At 37.6% G+C, this 23,657-nt stretch overlaps 2 protein-coding genes across 3 annotated transcripts; both read right to left on the bottom strand.

The window, feature by feature from the left end:
• Window positions 1–601: 601 nt before the first annotated feature.
• On the bottom strand, window positions 602–18,908 carry MSH3 (homolog of DNA mismatch repair protein MSH3). Of its 2 annotated transcripts, XM_089160226.1 has the most exons (13): window positions 17,896–18,908; window positions 17,119–17,313; window positions 16,781–16,945; window positions 14,470–14,568; window positions 14,145–14,393; window positions 12,146–12,397; window positions 11,914–12,045; window positions 10,452–10,712; window positions 10,263–10,334; window positions 6,167–6,316; window positions 5,068–5,556; window positions 1,562–1,896; window positions 602–1,036 (listed from the first exon to the last, which is right to left on the bottom strand). In XM_089160226.1, exons 1-13 carry the CDS (start codon window positions 18,883–18,885, stop codon window positions 1,024–1,026), a joined length of 3,402 nt encoding a protein of 1,133 aa, XP_089016352.1. In that variant the 5' UTR covers window positions 18,886–18,908; the 3' UTR covers window positions 602–1,023. The 2 variants fall into 2 exon arrangements, with proteins under 2 accessions (XP_089016352.1, XP_089016353.1); XM_089160227.1 differs by lacking the exon at window positions 602–1,036 and having other exon boundaries at window positions 1,558–1,896.
• Window positions 18,909–20,219: 1,311 nt separating this feature from the next.
• LOC149013544 (LIM domain-containing protein WLIM2b-like) lies at window positions 20,220–21,356 on the bottom strand. Its single transcript, XM_089159143.1, has 5 exons — window positions 21,219–21,356; window positions 21,009–21,108; window positions 20,903–20,928; window positions 20,691–20,780; window positions 20,220–20,501 (listed from the first exon to the last, which is right to left on the bottom strand). Exons 1-5 carry the CDS (start codon window positions 21,354–21,356, stop codon window positions 20,220–20,222), a joined length of 636 nt encoding a protein of 211 aa, XP_089015269.1.
• Between the last annotated feature and the right edge of the window lie 2,301 nt (window positions 21,357–23,657).

Below are 23,657 nucleotides of genomic sequence, written 5' to 3'. Positions count from 1 at the left end.
TAGTTTCATTCACATCTTGCAACTATACACCAACAATGCAACAATTGTCAATCGCTTACGAAAATGTCTCCGGCTAAAGGATTTTAATCGCCTCAGGCTCGAGCTCCTTGAGTATAATTGATCCAAGATGCTAATGCATGTCAACTATTTCATGATGTTTCACTTCTTCCCATCCATAAAATTTATGATTACATTTAGTGATATGATTCTTTGGGTTCAAAGATCGCTCAAGCGATTTCCCCAGTGCTACAAAGCAACTGTAATTTAATACATAGAATGATTTCCTGGAATAAGAACTTTCTGTAAATCGGGATGGGAATGAGAATATTAATGCCGCCAAATGGGTGCAAACCCAAGACCTCCCCGTGGGAGGTTGGGCCTTCAACCGCTTTAGTAATCCACCATTAGTAAGCCTGACAATTAAATATGCAATCCACTCTTACTGTTTGAACGTCCTTCCAATCTAACTATGATGTCATTAAAGCAAAATCTGATGACTTTGCAGATCTCAAAAGGCAACCATTAAACCAGTGAGTAACCTCTCCAGTAGAGGCCTTCTTTCATCTGTGTGGGTGGTTTGGGTTGTGGGGTTTTTTTTTTTTTTTTTTTTTTTTTTTTTTTTTTTTGGGGGGGTGGGGGTCTGAGAGATGAAGGGATGGTTGTGGTTTCTCAATTGGTTACACGTAGGATGCATGGGTTATGTCAGCACTTCCAAATCAGCTCTGCTATCTACAACAAAATCAGTAACATACCTGGATGACTGTACAACTGAAGTAGATAGCACAATAGCGTGGAGCGAGCTTTTGGGGTGTTGTAAGGTCAGAATTAGAGGTGTAACACAAAGTACCACAGCAAGAAATTTGCCACAACTCATGAACACGCAACTCCCATTGTGAAGGAAAACCTTTTTGTTGTGCTTCACAGCAAATGGAATATGCATTGTAAAAGGAAACCTTTCTGTTGAGCTTCCCAGCAATGGCATATGCACATGGTACTCAAACCCTCGGCAAACATTTTTAGTTTTCAGGGGCTTGCTCTGCAAAATATAAGAAGGTTGATCAAGTTATGGCAAAAGATCATAATGAGGAGACTTAAAACACAACTTTTTGGTGCACTGGATGAGATGCGATCATCAGTATAAACACAACACTCACAGGTAAAAAGATATCAGCCCAGTGAAACGAATAATATAACAGGAATTTTCAACCACCTTTCAATTTACAACACACGGACCCCCAAATAATAGGTTGGTTACGCGATGTGTTCATAATTAATGGCTGTCACAATCCATAAACCAGCCGTACCAACTGCACGGCTAGTATTTACAGACAAGTGGTTATTTAGGGCTGCAAATTGGAAACTTCATCGTCACGTAAAATTACTCTTTTCATTTGGGAACGGGGTTTGTATGGAGTAAGCATTTTTGGTTATCCTTTTTAACCCAGGATGCAATTTTATCTTGATCGATTTAGAGCACAATGAATTGATTCCAGATCCTACGCAAGTAAATCTTATGCAATTAAAACCACTTACAACTCCCAAGGAAAATAACAGTTTTTACCTGTCTAAAATACTCGAAGCAACTGTTCTTGCACGTTTCAGGGACTGGAAACTATCCTCAGAGGCCACATCAGCTACAGCAGATTTCAATTCAATAAAGAATTTGTGATAAAGATCTGCCAATTCATCCAAGCCCTCCATACCATCCATTGAAGAACAAGCAGGATATCCATCTCTCTTCAAGTAGTAGTCGGATTTGAAATGATTATCGTATGCTACATGTTGTTCACGAACAGATCCCACGTCAAGCAACAACTTATTTGCCAATTGGGTGCTTACCACTTCTTCCAACTTCGCAGCCATTACAGCAGCTCGTGAGATACAAGGATAAGGTAGCTGCAGCAAGATAGCATACAGTAACTATAGGGTGCCACAAAAACCTACTAGCTCTTTGCCAAGTACGGCAGAAAGGAAATGAGAGGACAACTAAACTGCTTAGACAATGAAGATAAATGGAACTTCAGAACAAGATTGTTTTGTGACTGCAGAATTAAGGAAGTGTCAGCTGCCATTTGACCAAGAAGACTGGTTGAACCTTGGAGACATGGACATTGTCTCTCCCCTCCCCCTCCTCTTATTGAAGAAGAAAAACTACTGTGTTAATTAACCACTAAGCAGTTATCTAATACCTAATTCAAGCAAGTAAATTCAGATTCATGACCTAACCACTAGGCAGATGCATAAACATAACAGCAGCATCCATGGACACAGATGATCATACATCTAGCATCATCATATTAACACTTAGGATAACAAATTCAAAATTAAATAATTGATGGAATCATTCCTAGTGCAGAAAATGAAAACTAAACTTTTCCAACCTGGAAACTGGGCTTGCAAAACCATGGATAGAGCATTTATCATGTTGAAGGTGGCTGAAAATCTTAGCCAAATTATGTCTAACAACCCTGATTTGTGGAGTTAACAGACTAGGACTCCATACAAAATAAAGTATCGACGATGAAACTAGACAGTATAGCAGCCTGAACCAGTCCAACTATTCCAGTGCAATAAGAAAGAGATCCTTAATATAGATAATAACTGAATGATTCTATCCCAGGTAAGGCTGGACCTGCAACTAAGGAAAGGGGGGAGAATACTACTCTTGAGTAGGCTAACTAATAACATAAATCACATATTCCTACTGTCTACCAATATGACATTCTTGCCTGTTACAAGGAAAACTTAGACCAAAGGCCAAACATGCAACCAATCAAGTATTATTGCCACTCAAACAAGCACAACTTCTGGGATTAATCTGCATTAGTAGTTCAATGGAACTTAAAGCAGAATACCGGACTGAGAGAAAGGGATAGGTTATGATGCACTAGATAATCAATTTATGATGCTTGCAATATCAAAGATCTCATAAATGTTAACTCTAGATATTTCAGGACAATAATTTCACCGGCATGTTATTGCAGGCAGTGCACAAGTCTTTCAGCTTTTACTTTCCATTTATACTCTAGAAGGGATATTTTAAAAAGGAGAAAATATATAAAATTAATACAAATTATCGACACCCCCTGACATCAAGAGGACTATACGCTGCAATTTCTGTCTTAGGTTTTACTAGACACTCACTATTACAGGATCTACTGCATCCGAGATAAGGAATGAGTTAATAACTCTTCATCTTGTCCTATTCAGTATGATTATCAACAGTTTTCCATGTTTAAGGTACCATGTAAGCCAAGGCACTGACTGCCTTGGAATTGGTCAGGCAAGACCAAGGCAAGTGTTATTGTTCTTCCAATGAAGGATCCAAGTGGAAAATATGTTTGATGCAAACCCAACACCAAAGAGGCCTTTTTGTTTGCAAAAGACCTAGGTTGATACATGCAGGGGGGGCCTTCATTGGATGTGTTTCCCTTGTAATCACCCAACTCAATGGACCTAATATATGGTACACGAATCAAGTACAAAATTTCCATATTTGTATTGCTTGCATCTCTTCCAACTATGTCAACTAAACAACTGGTTCAATTCTGGCTCAATTTAGAATAGTAGTAGATACAATTTAAGGATTAATTAGTCTTTTCCCTTTATTTAGCATGTAATGACGGTTGTTTCCCAGCATCCACACATAGGAGAGCTGTTGTTCTAAGCAGTCACTAGATTTTAGGAGTTGGTTACTTGGTAACTCTTTTTTCCAATTTGCCTCAGAGTTGCTTTCCTATTTCATTTCAAAGTGTAAGTTTCTATTTATTCCCCATCCAGGAAAAGGAAAGTCAGCCAAGTTAATAGTGCATAGAATTGGAGAATAACAGGTCTGATCTGTTCTTCCTCCTTGAGACTGCTAAGCAGTACTCCCTATTGGTTACCAAGTATGTCTTAGACTCCGGCAGAAACTTCACCAAGTCTGGGACCTATCCATCCTCCACAATTGACTGCAGAACAGTTTTCTCTGATTCACCAAGCAGTTCTGGGACCTAGGCAGAGAATTCCCGACCCCAACCCTCCTAAGGTCAGGGACCTTCCTTATTGTCTTCTCTTTTTATTTTTCATTGTACGATTTGAACAGAAACCTCCATAAACCTACACTTCATCTACCCCAGGGTGCTGCTTTGTTAGAAAACCTACTTTACACCATTATAATGGATGGAACTTTAAGGACAGTCTTCTGTTGACAACACCTAGAGCAATTTAGTTTCACAGCCTTTCACCCACCTGAACCATTAAACCTTCCCAAACTTAAAAATGGAACTGATTGGCTCATAACTTTTAATCATCAGAATTTCCTTCTCCTTTTGAGGAAGTCAGCCCTCCCAGTACACCCACACTAGATCCTAATTAAAGCCCTTATTCTCCCTCTAGATTCTTTGACTTCAGACTGCAAGTTTGTCTTAACCAACCCTAGATTTAGGAAACTGATCCACCAACCGGAATAGGGCAAACCTCATATCAGCCCCTCCTAGAGGACTGCATACATCTTGGGATCCCCTTCTCCTTGACAACCGAATTCCTTGTTTTAGATTCTGGTTTACTAAGGTCCTGGCAGCATTGGCTGTTGATTCAACCCTTCAATCCAAGAGTACATCATACATCAGAATATGTGGGCAATGAGGCAAGAAAATAGAGCCAAGAATTAACATGCAAATAAGAGTATAAGACTAACTTTATGAACATAAGTATAAAAATATCTACAGATCTACTAACTCAACCAAAACAACTTTGAAGCAAAATTAAACTCCCTAAACCACACCAAACCAAACCAGACTCAACTTAACTTACTAATTTAAACTCAACTAATATTCTGAATCATTCTAGAAATAATTCCAGAATTTAAAAACAAATAGACGTTCAGCTAGGTTAGGGTGGCTTCTTGGAACCATCCTGGGGGTCCCACTTGAGGATCCGGCCAGGGGGTCCTTGTGTTCACATCAGTCCTCCAAAACTCTGCTGGCTTGACAATTCTGAGTAGTAAAGTATTGAGAGAAAGCATATCCAAGTTGACCAATTAACTGAAATAAACTGCAACATAAGGTCTGTATAACAGTGACTAACCTGAGCAAGCCTGGCAACATTAAGACCAAAACTCTTGTCTGCTGTGCCAGGCACAACCTTATAGAGGAAAGTGAGATTGCCTTCATCAAGATCCTCAATTGTCTGATCTGATTTCAAATCTGCAATTTCCTTCTGTGATGTTAGATATGAAACATGGCATGACCCAACTGACCGTGGAAATTCTTCCTTGATTTCCACGATTTTGGGGTAGTGCGTCACAAATAGAATCATGCATCTTTTCTGTGCCACAAGGTGATGCAATATTGAATAAGCAATTGCAATGCCGTCATGCGTACTCGTGCCTCGCCCAAGTTCATCGATGATCACCAGTGAGTGTGATGTGCAATTGTGGAATATATAAGAAGCCTCACTCAGCTCCTCCAAAAAAGTGCTCCTTCCTTGTTGAATATTGTCAGATGCTCCCATACGGGTGTAAATTCCATCTAACACATGCAACTTTACTGACAATGCTGGTACAAAGGAACCAACCTAGAGGCATCAGATGACACAACTGATCAATTTATAAAGCACAAACCAAAAGAATAGTTAATTTTTTATAAACAGCAACACGAACAAGCAGGGACTTTCTCGACATAATTTAAACACTCAACTTGATAATGAAAAATGAATTATAAGCAGCTTGGTTTGACGATGAAAATGAATCAAAAACAACTTTCAAGCTACCAAAGAAGGGTAAAAAGTCCATTAAGAAGAATGATCTATATGTAATATCACTTCACATTCTCAAAAAATGGTGCGCATCTCCTAAATCTAGATAGAAACTTTTCTTTGGGATAAATTTGCAAATGCTTTCCTAGATGAAACTTCTAAACATGGAACCATGAGCAGCACAAACTACCAAATGGCATGTAGGATAGAGCTGACAATTTGTAGACCCCAAGATCCCCCGGTCATTAGTCAAGGTTCAACCCCCATGAAGTTGGCCAGTGGGAACATCAAGCTTTCAAGATCCAATGGAGAAGTGACACTTATTAAAAGTAATGGTTGTCTGAAAATACAATAGTGCTACACTTGGAAAGGTAAGATTGAATCTGCCAAATTTTACACATGGGAAATCCAGAAGAGAGCCAGATTTTACCTGAGCCATAATAGCTATGAGAGCAACCTGGCGGATGTAACAACTCTTCCCACCCATGTTTGGACCAGTGATAATCTGACAATATTCTTCATCCGCATGCAAATCAGTGTCATTTGGGACAAAATTATCTTGTAGTATTGCCTCCAGGACCTGGAAATTTTTAATATAAATATAAACACAAAAATTGATCAACCCCCTCCCCTCCCCCCAATTAACCAACCATAAAGAATTCACAGTAAATCATGAGCAGTGGTCCATATACCCAAACTTCAGGTGTCCTAATCAGTGGAATAAACTTCACAAAAGTGTGACAGATCCAAACTTTGATTAACTCAAAGCCTAGCAAAGTCAATTCACTTATTTGTCTAGGTATAGAAAAGCTTAGAACATTCTGCTCAAATAAATCTATACCAACCCTTTCATTCCCAACAGAAGGAGAAATAACAACCATTTTATATGCTTACCTGGGGCAGCTTAACGTTGCAATATTATCAGTATCTACATAGAATCTTCCTACTAACAATAAACAAATCAGCCAGTGTTTTGAGAATTTCAATGGGTAGGTTAAAACAGTCCCATAGAGTCAAATTATTGAAAGAGAAATAAGACATTCCATACCCAGAGTTTGACTGGGATCTGATAGTCAGATCAAGAGTCGCACTATGTTCTGGCTTTCAGGTTTATAGCACGGTAGACAAAATCAAACTTTTAAGGATCCAAAGCAGCAATCAACAGAAGAACAAAGCAGTTACAGATCTAAGATTCCAAGTAATAGCAATATAATACCAATCTGGTACCTGAACTGAAACAAAAGATCAGATCGGTAGATTTCAAAAGTTAGACTAATGGGACTCTCAAGGAATCAATGTGGGAAAAAAAATGTGAATAAAGGAACAGATTGATAGGTAAGAAATCAGAATCCAAACCAAGGTTGAAATTTAAATTTTTCAATAAATCTTACTAGAAAGGATTCCTGAAACTGTATCATAGTTGTCACGGCGACGAGGCGATGCAAGGCGGTTTAGGCTAATTGAGGCGATGAGTCGACGAGGCGCCCTCCGAGGCGCTTTTGAGGCGGTTGAGGCGTTTTAAGTGAAATTTTTAATGTACATCTCATTCACTCTAAATCTATCATATCTTATATAATAAAAAAACTAATATCAGACTACCTCAAGTCATCCAACATACTACAAACCACACATAATAGGTCCTAAATAAAAAGTCGCAAGAAAAAAGGAAGAGAAGAAGTTGCTTGTCACTGACCACTGCTTGCCGGAGTGTCGCTGCGGGAATGGAAGAGAAGAAGAGAGGAAGAGAGAAAGAGATTAGGGATTAGAGTGAGAGTGAGAGAGTGTGAGACTTGAGTCAAAAACTTAATCTCTTTCAATTTTGTTTGTTTTTATTTTTATTTTAACATTTGATCACATGTAGCGTCATTATACATATGCATATAGGTTCAAACAATAGATACTTTACAATCGGAATCTAATAAGTATTTCAATATATGCCTTCGATTAGGCATCTTTCTTGTGATTTGAAAAAGAAAGAAAAAAAGCGGACGCCTTATTGCCTAAAAATAAGGCGACGCCAATTTGAGGCGCTCCGAAGGAGCCCAGACGCCAAGGCGACGATTAGGCGACGCCTTGACAACTATGAACTGTATGTAAAGTTGAAAAGTTTCTGGTATGTGTGTCCTGAATTCTTGTACCCATTTCGGAGATTGACCCATTATGGCATCTTTGATGCAGCCTGAATGGGACTTTTTTTTTTTTTTTTTTGGTAATCAGCCTGAATGGGACTTTGATGTGAACAAGGGTCACCCCCTTGCCGAAAGCCTGGTTTGGGCCCCAAGGCCCAACAAGATGGTGCACCTAGGGCTGGCTAAACCCCTGTAGGGGTAATTTGGTCATCTTCCAGCTCTAGTTGGATGATTATTTTATTTTCAGAATTTTTGTTTTTATTTTCTTAGTCCAATTATGTTTTGAATTCTTAGATTGAGTTAGTGGTTTGAGTTATTGTGTCATAAAGTCTTTCTTTTAAATAGGACTCTTTATGGATAATTAGGTCTTTTATTTTAAGTTCTTTTCTTTATGTAGCTGTTATTTGTTAACTTAAAAAGGAAACCCTGGTAGTTAGTTCCCTACTTGAGTCAAGTTAGGTTTCTTTCTTAGAGTCCAAGTCTTTTCCCTCAACTTGTAGGCTATAAATAACCTAGTCTTTATTGTAAGTCTTTAAGTCTGGATTAACAAAGTTATCAAAGAATTGCAGCCAAAAAAGATGCGGCAAGATCCTATTGGGTAGGACCTTGAGGTTATCTAGCTCTCTTGTTTCAAGCCTTCCCTCCAGCAAGAAGTTCCAGTAAGTATCCTTCATGAAATTTCTGCAAACCAGTGAGTAATCCCCTCCCCCAACCCCAGTCCCGCTTCTTCTTCTTCTCTTTTTAACCTACTTGTACAACCCTAGGATTCCCCTCCCCCTTGCTGCTGCACCACTGGCAGCATCTCCCCAGGCCCTTACGACACCCTAAAACCCTCCCCATGCCCCCTACGACACTGCCCAGGCCCTCCCCCACCTCTCCCCTACCCTACGACACGTCGACACTCTCCTCCCCCTTTCCTACCCTTTTGGCCCCCTCTCTTCTCTACTGACTTGTGGCAAGCCAGAAAACAGAAAAAGAAAGAAAAAAAAGAAGGAAAGAGAAAATGAAAGGGAGAGATCCAAGAAAGATTGCCCAAGATCCATTCTCAAATCCTCTTCTATTTTGATTTATTGAAACTCTAAAATTTCCTAAACAATCCTTAAACTCTCTACCCATAGCAATTCCAAAAATCATCCCTGCACCTCCCCATACCCAACAGCAGGCTTCCTAGAATCCTTGATACACCCCATATATCTTTGTTACATTCCATAGTGATTCTGAATATTTCAAAATCACCCCATGGGAAATTGTTAAAACCCTAAACTTTTCCCTATCATCCCATTTAGTTTTATTAAACCAAATCTTACCTAAACCCTACCCATTTAGAATCAAATTATATTTAACAATAATCCTGGGCAAACCCTTAATTTTAGGGAAACCATCCTTGGAACCTTAACCCTAAAATTGGGTTTCCATCAAACTTTTCCAAGAGCTGCAACGGTAGAGTAGGGCTTGGACCTACCAAGCCCATTTTGGGGGGTGGATAGGCGAATACAAGCCATACAATACAAAACCACCTAACTTGTAGGAGTATTAACATACTCCTGTGTCTTGTTGTGCATGAAAGTGAAACAAGAGGTTTTGTGGTTTTTAACTTGGGACTTTTCTGGGTAAAAATGTTCTTCCATGACTTGGTATTCCTGAGAGATATCCGATGTCCCTCTCTTCCCAACTTCAGCATCGCCCGGGGGGGGGGGGGGGGAATAGCACATCATATTTGTGTATAAACCACATTAAATCTGCAAGTCATCATTGCTCTGTTTCATGTTTCCTTCAAGTTTCTTTGGTTTTTGTGGTGACAGTTCCAAATAGTTATTTGAAAGCAGACCCTAAAAATGATAAACAGAACATACATCTGTAGTTTCAGAATTAGAAACTCAATCAGAAGAACAATATGATGAGAAAAGAAATTGAAGGAATGAAAATAAGCATGATATTCCAAAATACTAATCTAAACCCACGCAGAATCAACGAAGAATAAGAACCAGGTATAAGGAGATGTGGTGGACGGTAGGTAGGATGAAACCTAGGTTTGGGCTAAACACATCCTGGACAATATCCCCAAGTAAAGAAAAACCAAAAAATCATCTTATAAGTCAACAGAGAAGTCAACATTCCTAGATGGAAGGTCAAACTATTTATCAGTCATGACAAAGTAGTGAGGTTCCCCATTAGAAGATAATAATGACTTAACTGACTGATTGAATGTAATTAATCAAAATCAAGAACTCAAATTAAAGCAAAATTCTAGAGCTCTTAAGAGGTTCAATCAATCCCCAAATTATAAATTAAAATCAGAGATCCAATTGAAGATAATTTGGAAAACTTAGTTATATTGAAGATGGTTCAGCATATTTGAAATGCAGTTATTTTCTAATTTCTACTAGAAATACATACCGGATGGCGCCCAGATTGAATACGTATTTGGGTAGGTTCGTCATCATCCACAAAAGTTGGACAGACATAATTCTGCACCATATACTTAAAAATGAATTAAAATAAAACCAAACTGTCCAACAAGTAACAAATTGACATGAAAAATAAATATACTCCACTAATAAAGAGATTAGTTATGACGGAATTAACCTTATTTCTCGAAAGGATGGCAAGTGAATGCAGACAATCCAAAGCAGCTAGGGCTTGTACAACAGCTTGAAATTCAGGATAATATTTACAAAAGCCCATTAAGAAACTACCCCATGCAACCCGACAAGCAACAGCAAGTTCCTCTTTGGCAAGTGATAACTGATCTAAAGCTGTCAAAACTTCAGGAGGGTGATAACGAACTGTCTTTTTGGTACTATTGACCTTAATCCAATTTAATGGAACCTTTACATTCGAAGGCAACTGCAGTCAAAGCTGAATCAAGTTAACTTCCAACTAAACACAAAATGATGAATAAATTACCCAGAAATTTTAGAATTACTACAAAACCAGTACTCACTGAAACCATGAGCCTTGCAAAATTACATGAATGGCCTGAAATACTAGGATTGAAACAATGCCATACTAATAGTAATTTTAACTATAAAAAGATATTATTATCCTACATACGTTAAAAATAAAAAAGATAAGTGGATATAATTGACAAACGAAAAGGCAGAACTTCTATTGAACAAAATCACCAACTATCTTCAATGAAAACATTAGGAAGGAATATTAACAAATAAACCAAGAATTCTACCACAATAGGAGTCCAAATCCCCACCCCTGAAACAGTTCCATGAAAATCAGGCATGAAAGGAACAAACATCAACCATCTCCCCAGCATATTAGTCCGATTACCTTAATACCAAGAAATCCACCAAGTACAATTTCAAAAAACACCTTGCAAAATTTAACAGAAGAAACGAAAATCTCAGGTTTTTTAAGATATTAATCAAGGACCATTCACAAGAGGGAGGAGTGTCACCATTGTGAAGTGAGTCGAGTCTTATAGTTAATTTGGTTTATATCTTTTATCATTATATTGTAATAGATGTTAGTAAGGTTCTAACATCAGTTTCACCCAGCCCTGAGACCAAGATAGGCCATCCCCCTCCCCCCACGGGATTTTCTGTGCAGCACTTTTTTGGCCTTTTGAACCCAAACCATGCACTGGTTTTGCAAAAAACAGTCAAAATAGTGATTGCATATTTTACCCAAGTTTGATACCATATATTGTTCTTGGAAATGGTATAAACCAGAATTGAAACATCTTACTCATGAAAAATATCATTTAAATGTTATTCCATTTACTTAAGATATTATTCATAAATAAGCAAATGCATTTAAATCCAATAAAAACAGTTAGATTAAAGTATGAAGAACGGAAAGGTATGTAGTGAATTAAAGCAAAGGCATGCAGACTAGAATTCAGTGCTTTAAAAAAAGTTATGGAGGACAGTAAAATTAAATAAAGTCTGGGTACTGATCCATGAAAACTGACTCCATAGATATTTACTGTCACCCAGTCCGATGTCAATGAAATTACCTCTATATAATTCATCCCCTGCCCCCCCCCCCCTTTCTTCCAACACACACAAAAAGAAGAAGAAGAAGAAATTACCTCTATTAGATGTGAGGATCCTGATACACTCATGAATTCCAAATTGTGCATCCCAAGCTGTTTCCGGTAAAGACCAATTAATAAATCCAACTTCTCCTTTGAGGTTTTAACTGCCGCCTGAGCTCTAGCGACCTAGTTGGGTATCTCAGATAAGCAAAACAAGTTAAGAAGTCACAAAATCAAAGCAGAAAGCATATCAAGGATAGAAACCATCTGACAATTCTGCACACACCTCTGGGAATTGTCCATTAGAAACATTAAATAAGTTCTCCAAATCCCCTTGGTCAGCTGCATCTTTGTTAAGAACAGCAAGAAGTTTAGCAGCATGACCAATAACATTGGATGAAGAGACTGTCAAAATCAACCTTCTCAACAAAGCTGAACGGACAACCTGCTCCTCTACTCTCCCACTGCAGTCTTCTTCAAGATTGAGTTGCTGAAATTGTTTTCCAGCATCTAAAATAGCATGCATGACTGAAACAAACTGTAGCATTTTGGCACAGGAAACGTCAGTGCACAGGAACAAGATGACAAACTGATAGTATTAGGCTATAGCAGTAGCTAAGACAAAAGCAAGGTTCAAATTCTAGGAAACACGCGCAGGACTTCATGAAATGATTGAAGTGAGAAGAAAAGAGGGATGGAGGAGAGAGAAATTATATAAATTTTTTAACAAAAAAGCAAGATGAACTAGCAAACTGCATTTGGCACACATCCAAAGCAGTGCTTGACAGTATTCGACTGACCAGAAAATAGTTTAATGCATTTGATTTACCTAGTTTCAGTCATACAACAGATCTTGTTAGGACACTAAATCAGCATAAGCAGGCAGCAGGCTTATTGCTTCTGAGTGAAGACAAACCATCAAAAAGAAAGTTCTATTTTTATTTTTATTTTTTTTAAGATGAAGGACCCGTTTGATAACTCACCAACTGTTTCTGCTTTGAGAAACACCAGAAACAGTTCTGAGGGTCTCTAGAAACAAAATCACTTTTTTAGGTGTTTGATAAAACTTGCTTCTGGAAGTAGAAACAATACCCATAGGCGTTTGATAAAATCTGTTTCTTGAAACAAATTTGGAAATTGTAATAAACTTTATGAAATTTGCCACTGTTATGTTTAGAGTGCCAAATTCCATAAATACCCCCTTCTCAATATGTTTCACTTAAACCCAACCCGCATCCAGTTTTTGCTTCAAGAAATAGATGCATCGAAAGTGTTTCTCAAAGCAAAAGTAATTTCAATTAATGTTGCAAAAATCATGCGAAACAAAACAGTTTTATCAAACAGTTTTCAGCCGATTTTTCTGCTTCTCGAAGCAAGAAACACCAAAAACTGTTTTTTGGTGGGTCAACGGATCCGAAATTTGCACTAGTACCTAGTTTACACCAAAAACACTCATTGTTAAATTTGGAATTAAGCATCTTAAATAGGCAAGCTATCTATAAGCCTACATAACAGAAAAGGAAAATAAGCAGCTATTAGTGCAGGCCAATACGATCAGAAATGCCTCTTACTCTTTGTTGTTGTCTTCTTCTCCTTCTTCTACAAACTACAGCAAATTGTATTGGCCAATAAAATACAACCGATGGTTAACGATACCAAGAATACAATTCATAAAAGGGTTCAATGATGTGTTAGTACCTATTGGTATGCATGTGTGCATATCAAGATGCATCAACTGCTTGATACATCTGGAAACATACCAATACCATCGAAACAGTTGATATATTACATAAATCCTTTTTGACTCGCAAACTCGATAGAAAAGGAAAATTCACAAACAAGAGTCTAATATCTTGCACTTAATCATGGTTTTTCCACACTAATGGCTGAAAAATGAATCAAGGAGTGCTACAATACCATCCTTTCCAAGTTTCCATCATCCAATACTCTTCATGGTTATATTACAAATGTGAGAAACCTCAACTCCATAACAAGTCTAATTTAATGCACTTGTTTAGTTACAAACTAATCTCCATTTTTAGTGTTTATGCATGACCCTAAATGTATATTGCTTATCTATGTGTTTCTTTTCTTTCTTTTTCTTTTTTTTCCTGAAAGTGTATTTCCATGTGTACCTTGACTTTCTCCATATGCATCCACAGTGTTTTATATGCAAATCCAATATGATATGACTCTTAAAATCACTGAGAGATATGATACATGGTAGTTGATACTTTAAACCTTGCATGTAATATTACAATGTCCTAGGAAAGACTGTATAGTACCTCAGATGCAGTGGCATTCCGATGGAAAATTCTTGTAATTCCACGCTGAATATCAGTTGACCTTCCTAAAGTTGTTAAAACTGAAGAAATTGAAGATATCACTTTACATCGTGCAGTCACACATGAATCTTTCTCATAAACTCCAACAAAACTTTGTGGAGCTCCACACAGTCCAATTGAATCTGCAATCTCAGAAACAGCATCCAGACGTGCACATATTGAACTTCTATCACACAAAGGATGGGTTACCTACACCATGTAGTAAATCTGTGAAGTCAAGTGAAATGCATTCAAAACAAAAGCAGCATGTAAGCAAAACTCATACCCAGTGTCTAAGAAGCCTTGAACCAAATATGGTAAGAGTGTGATTCATTAACTGTAGCAAAGATCCACCCTCAGACCCATCAGAATTATTCTTCAACACCTAAAAGACCAATAACAGACTAATTAAATAACAAACATAGGGGGCAAACACAAAGAAGAACAATTCAACGAAATGAAGAGAATTCATGGACATTGAAATGGTCAAACCACTATAACCCATCAACTATATAACCTGGACAACTGTCCCACAGCCCCCACCCCTTTGACTCAATCCCTTCTGAATATATAAGGGTGCCAGCCTATTTCCTAAAACCATGGTAAAAATCTCTATTCAGCCTTCCATCTGTATTAACATAAAATACCCTAAAAGGTGTAGGTAAAATATTTTACTTTAATATCTTTGAGCATAAAATAGTAGGCCTTCTGATGGAGCTTGACATCATTTCTCCTTCCTATGTAGCAAACTCCATAATTGCAAACTTCACAGTCAGTAAATTCAAGAAGCGCAAAAGACATAGAAACTCACCAAACAAGGGAGCACAAAAACAAGGTGAAAAAAGAAAAAAAGAAAATACACACAATCATCCTCTACTCTTAATGGAAGTTCACATCTGATGAGAACATCTGAGTTGGAAGATCCCGACAAAGGACAACATCTGGTCTTCTTTTTACTTCAGCCAGTTGTACATCAAAGAAAACAGAGCCCTAAGGAAATCAATACATTCCTTCTACAGAAATTTTTTCTTTAAAAAAAATCTATGTAATGCAAAAAGGGAGACAACCTTTCAAAGAAAAGGCAACAAGAAAATTAAATAAATAACTCAGATCCAAGATTACTAAGCAAGAACAGGAAAAGCAAAAATAAAGGGTTCCATTACATGGAAAGAAGTACAGACGATGGTGTAGATAGGTTTGATCTACCTGATTGTGCAATGAACCAAGCTCCAATTAGTATGTTCCAGGCCACTTCAGGTTCAGAAGCATGTTTGGCAGGACTCCTTAACTATAATTTCTAGTCAATTTAAGTGAACAGTTGACCACTGGGAGGTGATACTTTGTAAAGTAGAGAAAAAGTAGGGTTCAACAAGTTATTACCAACATATGGGGAAAGATTTAGAAGTTCAAATGGTACTACCTCTAAAATAAATTTCAAAATAAATCTTTCAACCAGTATGTCATAAGCTTTCTAATGCATCAACTTAAAAGTGCTGCACTTTCTATGTCAATCAACATCCCACCAAGTAACCAAGTAATCGAGCTCGTCTCTGCTGGCAACGGTGGTAATGGTTGCACAAGGTGTTGGTTGTGGAGGTGGTGCTTCTGACTTGTGAGAACATCAAGGGAAGAAGGGTGGTGTTTTATTTTAAACCTTAAATTAATACTTTGCCCATCAGATTAACCATGTCATAACCGAAGAGCAAGAGCGAAAAATGAAACAGATATTCTGAAATAGCTGAACAATTCCTCAGCTGTTTCAAAATCTCTATTTCACTGCAGTAAGCTACAAAAATCAAACCAAACAATTTTTCAATAATAAAAATCCTCCAATGAAATTGATGTAGAAACCATACCAAATCAGCATTAGACCATGAATTCCATCCAATGGTGTTAATGCCACTGCCATCAAAAGATTAATCAAGCAACTGAACTTGCCTTGTTCTGTCTACCAAACTATAGTTTCTAGCTTTGGACAGTGCCCAGAACCAAGTTAGTAGGATCATCGACCAAACTACAGTTGCCACCTCAGGTTACTAGAACAAAGTTAGCATCCTCAATTCTAGACCCACTCGGATATGTAACAGGGAACTGTAATTGAGAAGGAACCATGAATATCCATAACAACTTGTTCACACTACAGGGAAGAGGAATATGTTATGCAGTATTAAAGGATAGCTGAGCCCTACCAACACACCCTCCAAGGAAAAAGAGGAAGAGAGACGATGAAAAAAAAATTCTCATGCTCTCAATAATGGAAATGGAGTAACTTGGAGCTATTCTTAAGATTTTTAAAAAAATTGAAATAAATGGCAAAAAATAAAACTAATTCCATTAGGGATTCAAAATTCACAGTTGTAAATATTTTGAGTCACGAATTAATTGTAAGAAAAAAACTGCTATAAAATTATTCTATTCATTGTCACACATTTAGCTGTCCGACCTACCAGTCATACACTGACTTTGGCAGGCTTGAGATTTTTAACACTTCCAACTCACTACAGATGACTAAAGAACCTTGCAAAAAATAATTAATTAATTAATCTTGACAAAAAGTAAACTCTCATACTGCATCATAGAGAAAACTCCAGCATTACCTCTAGTTGTTGGAGAACATTGGCCGACAGAGACATTTCCATGTTAGTAGAGAAAGGCCGAAATGAAGCACCCAAGCATAGAATCCGTTCTAAACCAAATTGCTTTAGATGACGAATGGTTAAGGCCAATGCTTGGACAGCCAACTCTGGCATTGCAATAATTCCCTAAAAAAGCCAAAAAATTTATTAGGAATAAAAGAAAAATAAATAAATGAAATTTCATTGGACAAGCTAACGAGTAATACAGCAAGACAAGCACTAGATAACCAAATATAAATATTCAAAATTAGTAGCTTAAGCAAATCTGCACTCAAAGAAGGCAATATAATTAACCATACCTCAATCCCTAGCCAAGGCTTTTCCTGTCCTGTGGCGTCTGAATTTCGCTCTTGATGGTAGTCCACCTTAGCACATTCCTCTGTCTTCTCATACAAAGACATGACCTCAGCTAGTGCTCCACCATTATAGAAGCATTTGCATGATGCACGCTCAACTCGAACATTAGACGCAGGCCCAGCATAATCCAACAGCAACTAGAGTTCCACAAACGGCTGATTAGGAAATGGCAAACAAATGAAAACATGTACAAGAATGGCCTAAGATTGAGGACCGGAGGTATGTAACCAGGTTTAGTTTCTGTTGCCAAGGATATTTTAAATCACGACAATAATCTGAACCGTAAAAGCAAACTGGAGTTTACATCCGTGGCATATTATCTCAGGAGCTCTGCTAATAATCTAATAATCAAGTATTTTTGTTTTCACAATTCTGAATTATCTCTTCTAATTCTCCATCCCTTCCCCATAAAAAAATGAAAATAAGGGATTAAAATGAACACCGGTATCAAAAACCACTATCAAGTTCTTCTTTTGGTCATCCCTTTACAGCAGGTGTTGCACTTGCACCACGATTTTATAAACGACATTTCATGGCATTCAATCCCAGTGTTGCCATCCGTAAGTGCTGATACGGAGATGTTATTCTCTCCAATAATCTGGTAATGTTGATTTTTCCCCTTATATGAAATAGTTAAGTAGGCTAGAATTAGTTTTAGTTCCTAAAGTTAAGTCGGACTTCATTGTTGCTCGGAAATACATGTCGAGAGGTACGGTTACCTTCTCTGTCTGTCTGGAAAGAGGATCCCCGATAAGTATTTCCGCAGGAGACAAGCTTAAAATCACAGACTCAAGCCCTGATCTCATGACATTATCGTTGAACTCCCTATGAACAACATCCCCCGTCGAGATTTCCACGGCAATAAGCCCAATTCTGACATCAACACCACTCTCCATACCACAACCATCGTTCCCAACCAAAACACCCTTCTCAACAACGCAAAGCAGATAATTACTACTAGACCCACAACCCTCTTCGACTCCGCCAACATTCTCCGCGGCTTCAATCGTCGCTTTCGTGTACAAAGCTGAAAGCCCACGACAGAAAGGCCCCAACCGATTAGTCCCGTGAGCCTTGATAGCTGCAGTCTCTGTCTGCTTAACTACACCGACTTTATACCCAACACCGACAAGTCTCCTTACGTGAACATGTAGCCGAAACGTGGGAATGCTCGCGGTCAAGAAATTATGATCGACGTGTGCATAAATCCCTAGAACCCTAGCGGCAATCTCAGCATCTTCGCCGAAGAACCTATATTTGTATCCGACTTCAATCAGTAACAGAACATCAGGATACTTAGCTTTAAGATCAACGACTTGCTGCTCCAAAGGAGTGTACTTTGGGTTGGGTGGTGGAGTTTTTACTGTCTGTGGAGACGAAGTGGATGGTTCAAGAAGCTTCTGGATAAATTTTTCATGGAGGGATGGATTAGGGAGAGGAGGAATAGGGTTTTGAGTGTGTGGAGAGAGTTTTGGCTTCTTGGACAGATTCTGTAGTTGAGACTTTGTTAGGTTTTTGGGCGAAGCGATTTCAGATGATCGAATTCGTTTCGAAGTAGAGAAGGAGACTGTTGCAGAGACTTTAGGGGGAGGAGTTGATGGGTTAGGGTTAGTGGAAAGAACAGACTGTGAAGAAGAAGATGGAGAAGCATCAATTTTCGGCTTCGGAGCAAAGAAGCGGGAAATGACCGACTGCTTCTGCTTTCCCATGGTCGTTTCGCTTCTTTTTTCAATTTTAGTTTCGAAGTCCTGGAAAACGGACTCCTGTTTGCTTTATATATACGCTACTGATTTCGCGCCTCTTGAAATTCTTTTCCATTTGTATAATTACCGACAAATTTATGGGCTTTGTATAAAGCCCATTTTGTTTGAAAAATCCAAATAAAAAGAATTACGCGAGGCCCAGCTGGCGCAAATAAACTATTTTATGAAGTCAAAATGCATTTCTATTATAGTGTATTGTAATAGTTCGTCGTAATGCATTTCTAGTGTATCATTATATATTTCTATAGGTTATTTTATAGGAAGATAGTAAAAGGTTGTGTTTGTTTGCAAAGGTTGGGTAGAAAAAAATCATGTGGGTCCCATGTATAATGGGGTGAGGAAAAAAGAAAGAAAATAAAGGGTTTTGTGGAAAAGTGATAATGATGGGTTTCACTTTTTATTTTTCTAAACTTTCACACAAAGTTCTACCATTTGTAAAATGGTTTGGGGTGGGAAAGTTGAGGTGCCACATCACCAGACAAGTTTCCTTCTCTCACTTTCCCACCCCAAATAACCAAACAATTTATAATTTTGAGATTTAAGGGAAAAATAAGAAATCTGCACTTTTTTCAAGAAGTTTCCCACCCCATTTTTCCCATCCCACCTTTATTCCAGCAAACAAATTGAAAAATTTGTCAACTCAATGGATCTAGATTCTTTCTTTTTTTGGGGTCATCTTCAAACTGGTCACAAGGACCGGGGCCACTAGGGTAGGGAATTGATGGGACTCATGAGAATAAAGGTGTAGATGAACAGATTCGACTTCAAAACCTCTTTAGACTTACCGCCTCTACTTATGAAGTTGCCACCCCAATTCCATAAGCACATCCACCCAAAGAATCTAGACCTGATTTTTTTTCTCATTTTATACTGTCTTATGCTACATAGATGACCAATGCCCTATACCATTTAAACCTACATTAATATTGCATTTTTCATTCTAAAGCTTCTCTTGTAGTCGCGTTAGCCAAAGTTGAATGTGAATATCCTTGCAATAATTGAAAGCTTGAAGCAATCTGAAAAACATGAAAAACAAAAAGTTTCTTTTTATATTGCATTCACATGGATTATGTATGAGATACAGTACAACTGATCTTTGCTCGCAAATTCAAACAACTATTCAAAAATATTTAGACAGGATTTCCCAGAGGGAGAGAATAAGATTGAACGAATGAAAAAACAATTTTAGAGAGTTTAATCTCATTCGAGAAGAAACAGTGACTAAAATGAAGGAAACAGAAAACGTAAATTAAACAATGAATCATGGTCAATGACACCCCCTACGATTGTTCTTCCTCTGCTTGTGGTGCCTTTTCTGGTTCTGGTTCTGGTGCTGTTTCTGGTGCCTTTTCTCCATCTTCTGCTGCTGCAGCAGCAAATTTCCTACTTGAGGCAACCTTGATGAGATGGTTGTAGCTTCCCTTCTCCTTAAACAACTGAGCAAAATGGTGCTTACAATACAGAATTCCATCCAATGCAGCATAAGATGAAGTTGTCAGGGAGCAACCACCATGAGAGCATTTGAAACATGACTTGTGGTATGATTCTCCCTCTACAGTCACCTGTGGCAGGGGTCGTTTTGTTGTTAATGATCAATCTATATAATGTAATCATATACCAGGACTAGCCCTGCGCTAGAATCCTTAGAATTTGAAGTATGACCATGGACATCACTGGACTCAACTTGGGAATCCACAGGACTTGCAATATTAGAGAGCTGAAGAAAATCAAAAGGGGTTGGGAGAACAAACCTTCTCCAATGGATACGCCGTTTTTTTACAAGTGGCACATTTGTCTTGAGTCCCAGAGAAAAGGAAGGAGAGCTTGCTAGGAGCCCTGGACTGTATAAGAATACAAAGAAGATTTCAGATTCAGGAAGCCATCAATTTCATGTTTTTTTTTTGTTTTTTTTATCAGACTAGTTGAACGAAAATCAAAGATGAAATAGAGAATCATGGATTACCAGCTCATTTTGCTTCTCAGATTTTCCTGTTAGATACAACATACAATTAGCCCGACAAAGAGATGATAACAGACAGAAACACACAATGAAACAGACGGTGAGAGACCTGCATGGAAGTTCTTGGTAAAGCTGCCAGTCTCCTTGAAAAGTTGCTCAAAGTGAGGCTTGCAGTAAAGGACACCATCCATGGAAGAGTAGTTACTCATCTGCAGCACATACCCAGATCAAAAAATGGTGTATAAATTAAGTTTGTATCAATTAACTCTCTCCAAGGAGGAGTAACAGAAAAGCTTGAATTAAAAGCCAGAAAACTAACCACAAGAGTTCCTTTGCAGTGGCTGCATTTGAAGCAAGACTTATGATAATCAACTCCATCTGCAGACACCAAATCAACTACATAAACAGTCTTATCACAAGCCTTGCATTTCTGCAGAGTCCCACTGAATGCGGCCATGGTTATCTCTTCAACAAGATGGGATTTTGAGAATTGAAAGAAATTTGTCTGAAAGTAGAGAATTCAATGGCAAAGCATGGAAGTTCTATTTCTCTACCCTCAGAAATACGAGATTGAAAAGAACTCCTCTATGCAAACCCAAAAGAATACAGATTTAATATAGCTTTTAACGGATTTACTGTCTTTGCAATGATGCAAGGTAGGCTAAAAGCCAAAAGTGGATGGATCAATGGGTGGAGAAGATGAATCCCACCTGTAGATTATGAACACGTTATCGAAATAGCGATTACTAAGGAAATAACATGGAAATCGACAACTCAATAATAGAATTATATCCAACTAAATTTGGGACGCGACGAATGAGAATGACGAGATTCTGACTCAGTCTCTCAGAGATGTCTGGAGCCATTCCTATTCTTGTGTTGGCAGTTAGGTTCGTTTTTCTGATGGCAATATCTTTGAAACGGATCGATAAAGGTCCAAAAGTGTCTGATAATCCCCGATTCGTATCGGTGATTCGGTATCGCATCAACATTCAGATGCTGATTATACCCGATTTGACACCGTAAACAGAATCCATTAGCTATTTGGAGATTTCTCAAATTGTCTGTTCATTTGTTTTCCGATCCTATTTTATATAATTTTTTCTCAATAAAATATTTTGTTTTTTCATATGAATTTATAATGTTTTATTTTTATGGAATGAAGTTTTCTAATTTCAATTGTTAATTTTTCTCCATTTTTTGTTGTGGTAATTGTATTATAAATTCTACAAAACATAAGAAATGAAATTACAATACAATTGAAATATGAAGATCCTTAGCCAATCCGGATAACTTGAAGTTGCAATCAAACGAACAGCCAATCAATGAGATTGAATCACACATTGAGTATTGTCTTTAGGTAATTGATGCACCTGTACCAAGGGTTCTTCGCACCACCACCTCCAAGATAAAACAACCTTCAACTAAATCTATAAATTCATGTTTTCAACTCAAATAAATAAATGAACTTTGTAAAACAAATAATGTGTGTGTGAGGAGTGTCTCTATTACACACCACATTCAAGGAAGCGTTGGGTTTATATAGGCCTAAATGGCACCTTACAACCCTTAGAATTATCAAGGCAATGAATTGGGTCATTGAATCACAATGACCCACTTCCTCACAAGGGGAAAAATCAATGGACTTGTCCCTCTTCCACTAATGTGAATAAACCCCATTGACCTAACATCCCTACTATTTGGAGAAGTAATTCTCATATTCACTTATTTGGAATGAATTGTATTTAATCCATTCAAATACCTTAACCCCACTCATGGTAAAGGCCATGAATGGTCATGAAGTTGAAATGAGAAATGAAGGTCAAGAGTTAGAATTTGAGTAAAATTCCACCTTTCAAGTAAGCCCACCTCATCACCATGATCAAAACCTTTAAGACCCATTACCAAAGTCATGAAGAGCCTCATAACCAAGGTCATAAAGGGCCTCCTTTACTCATAGTGTCTTATCTCATGGGTCTCACACACTAACAAAATAATTAAAACAAAAGAAATGCAAAAGCTAACTTTGAAACTTAATATAGATTTTAATAAAAAAACCTAACATTTTCTTACAAAAGTCTAGTTCCATTTTCTTAAGGCCTATTTGGTTACACGAGTCTGAAGACTTCAAATATCTAGAGATTTCAAATCTATGAAATAATAATTCATAAAATTAACTGTTTGATTAACTTAAATTTGCGAAAATTTCATTATAAAAAACTAAATAAGTTAAGACAGCTTGAGAGCTTCATCGTTGCTCGGTTCTAATGAACAAAAATGTTTCTTCTTTTTTAAGCAGGGTCGAAATACTCGTTTGCTTTTAGCAAAGAATCAACTATTCATGAAGCAATGGACTTTGATGAACCATAACTTACTGATGAACCATATAGCTTCGTTAATTTTTTTCATGAACTCCAGAGCACAAATAGTCACAGAAACAGATAGGGAAATTGAGCTAAGTCAGGTTCATCCCTTTCGATTATGTTCCCTTTCTCTCTCTTTATATTATGTTTTGAAAATGTTTGAATCTGAATTCAAAATTCCAGTAATTAGAGTTTAGATACTGTTTTTTGAAAAAGTGATATTAAAGGGATCAAGACAACCAATCTGCAGTTTGATTATCATCTATTCCCACATAATTAAAACGAACATGTAGAGATAAATAGACGCAGAATTCCCTCAATTATCTTGCCATACTTTTCCTCACCCTTTCAGATTCTTCTATATTCAAGATTTTAAGTCAACAGTTACCAAAAAG

The sequence above is a fragment of the Hakea prostrata genome, chromosome 6 (assembly GCF_041222555.1).
Source record: "Hakea prostrata isolate BN-2017 chromosome 6, UWA_Hpros_2, whole genome shotgun sequence".
Classification (NCBI taxonomy): domain Eukaryota; kingdom Viridiplantae; phylum Streptophyta; class Magnoliopsida; order Proteales; family Proteaceae; genus Hakea; species Hakea prostrata.
Note: the sequence above shows the minus strand (reverse complement) of the source record. Positions and strands in the feature narration are given on the sequence as shown.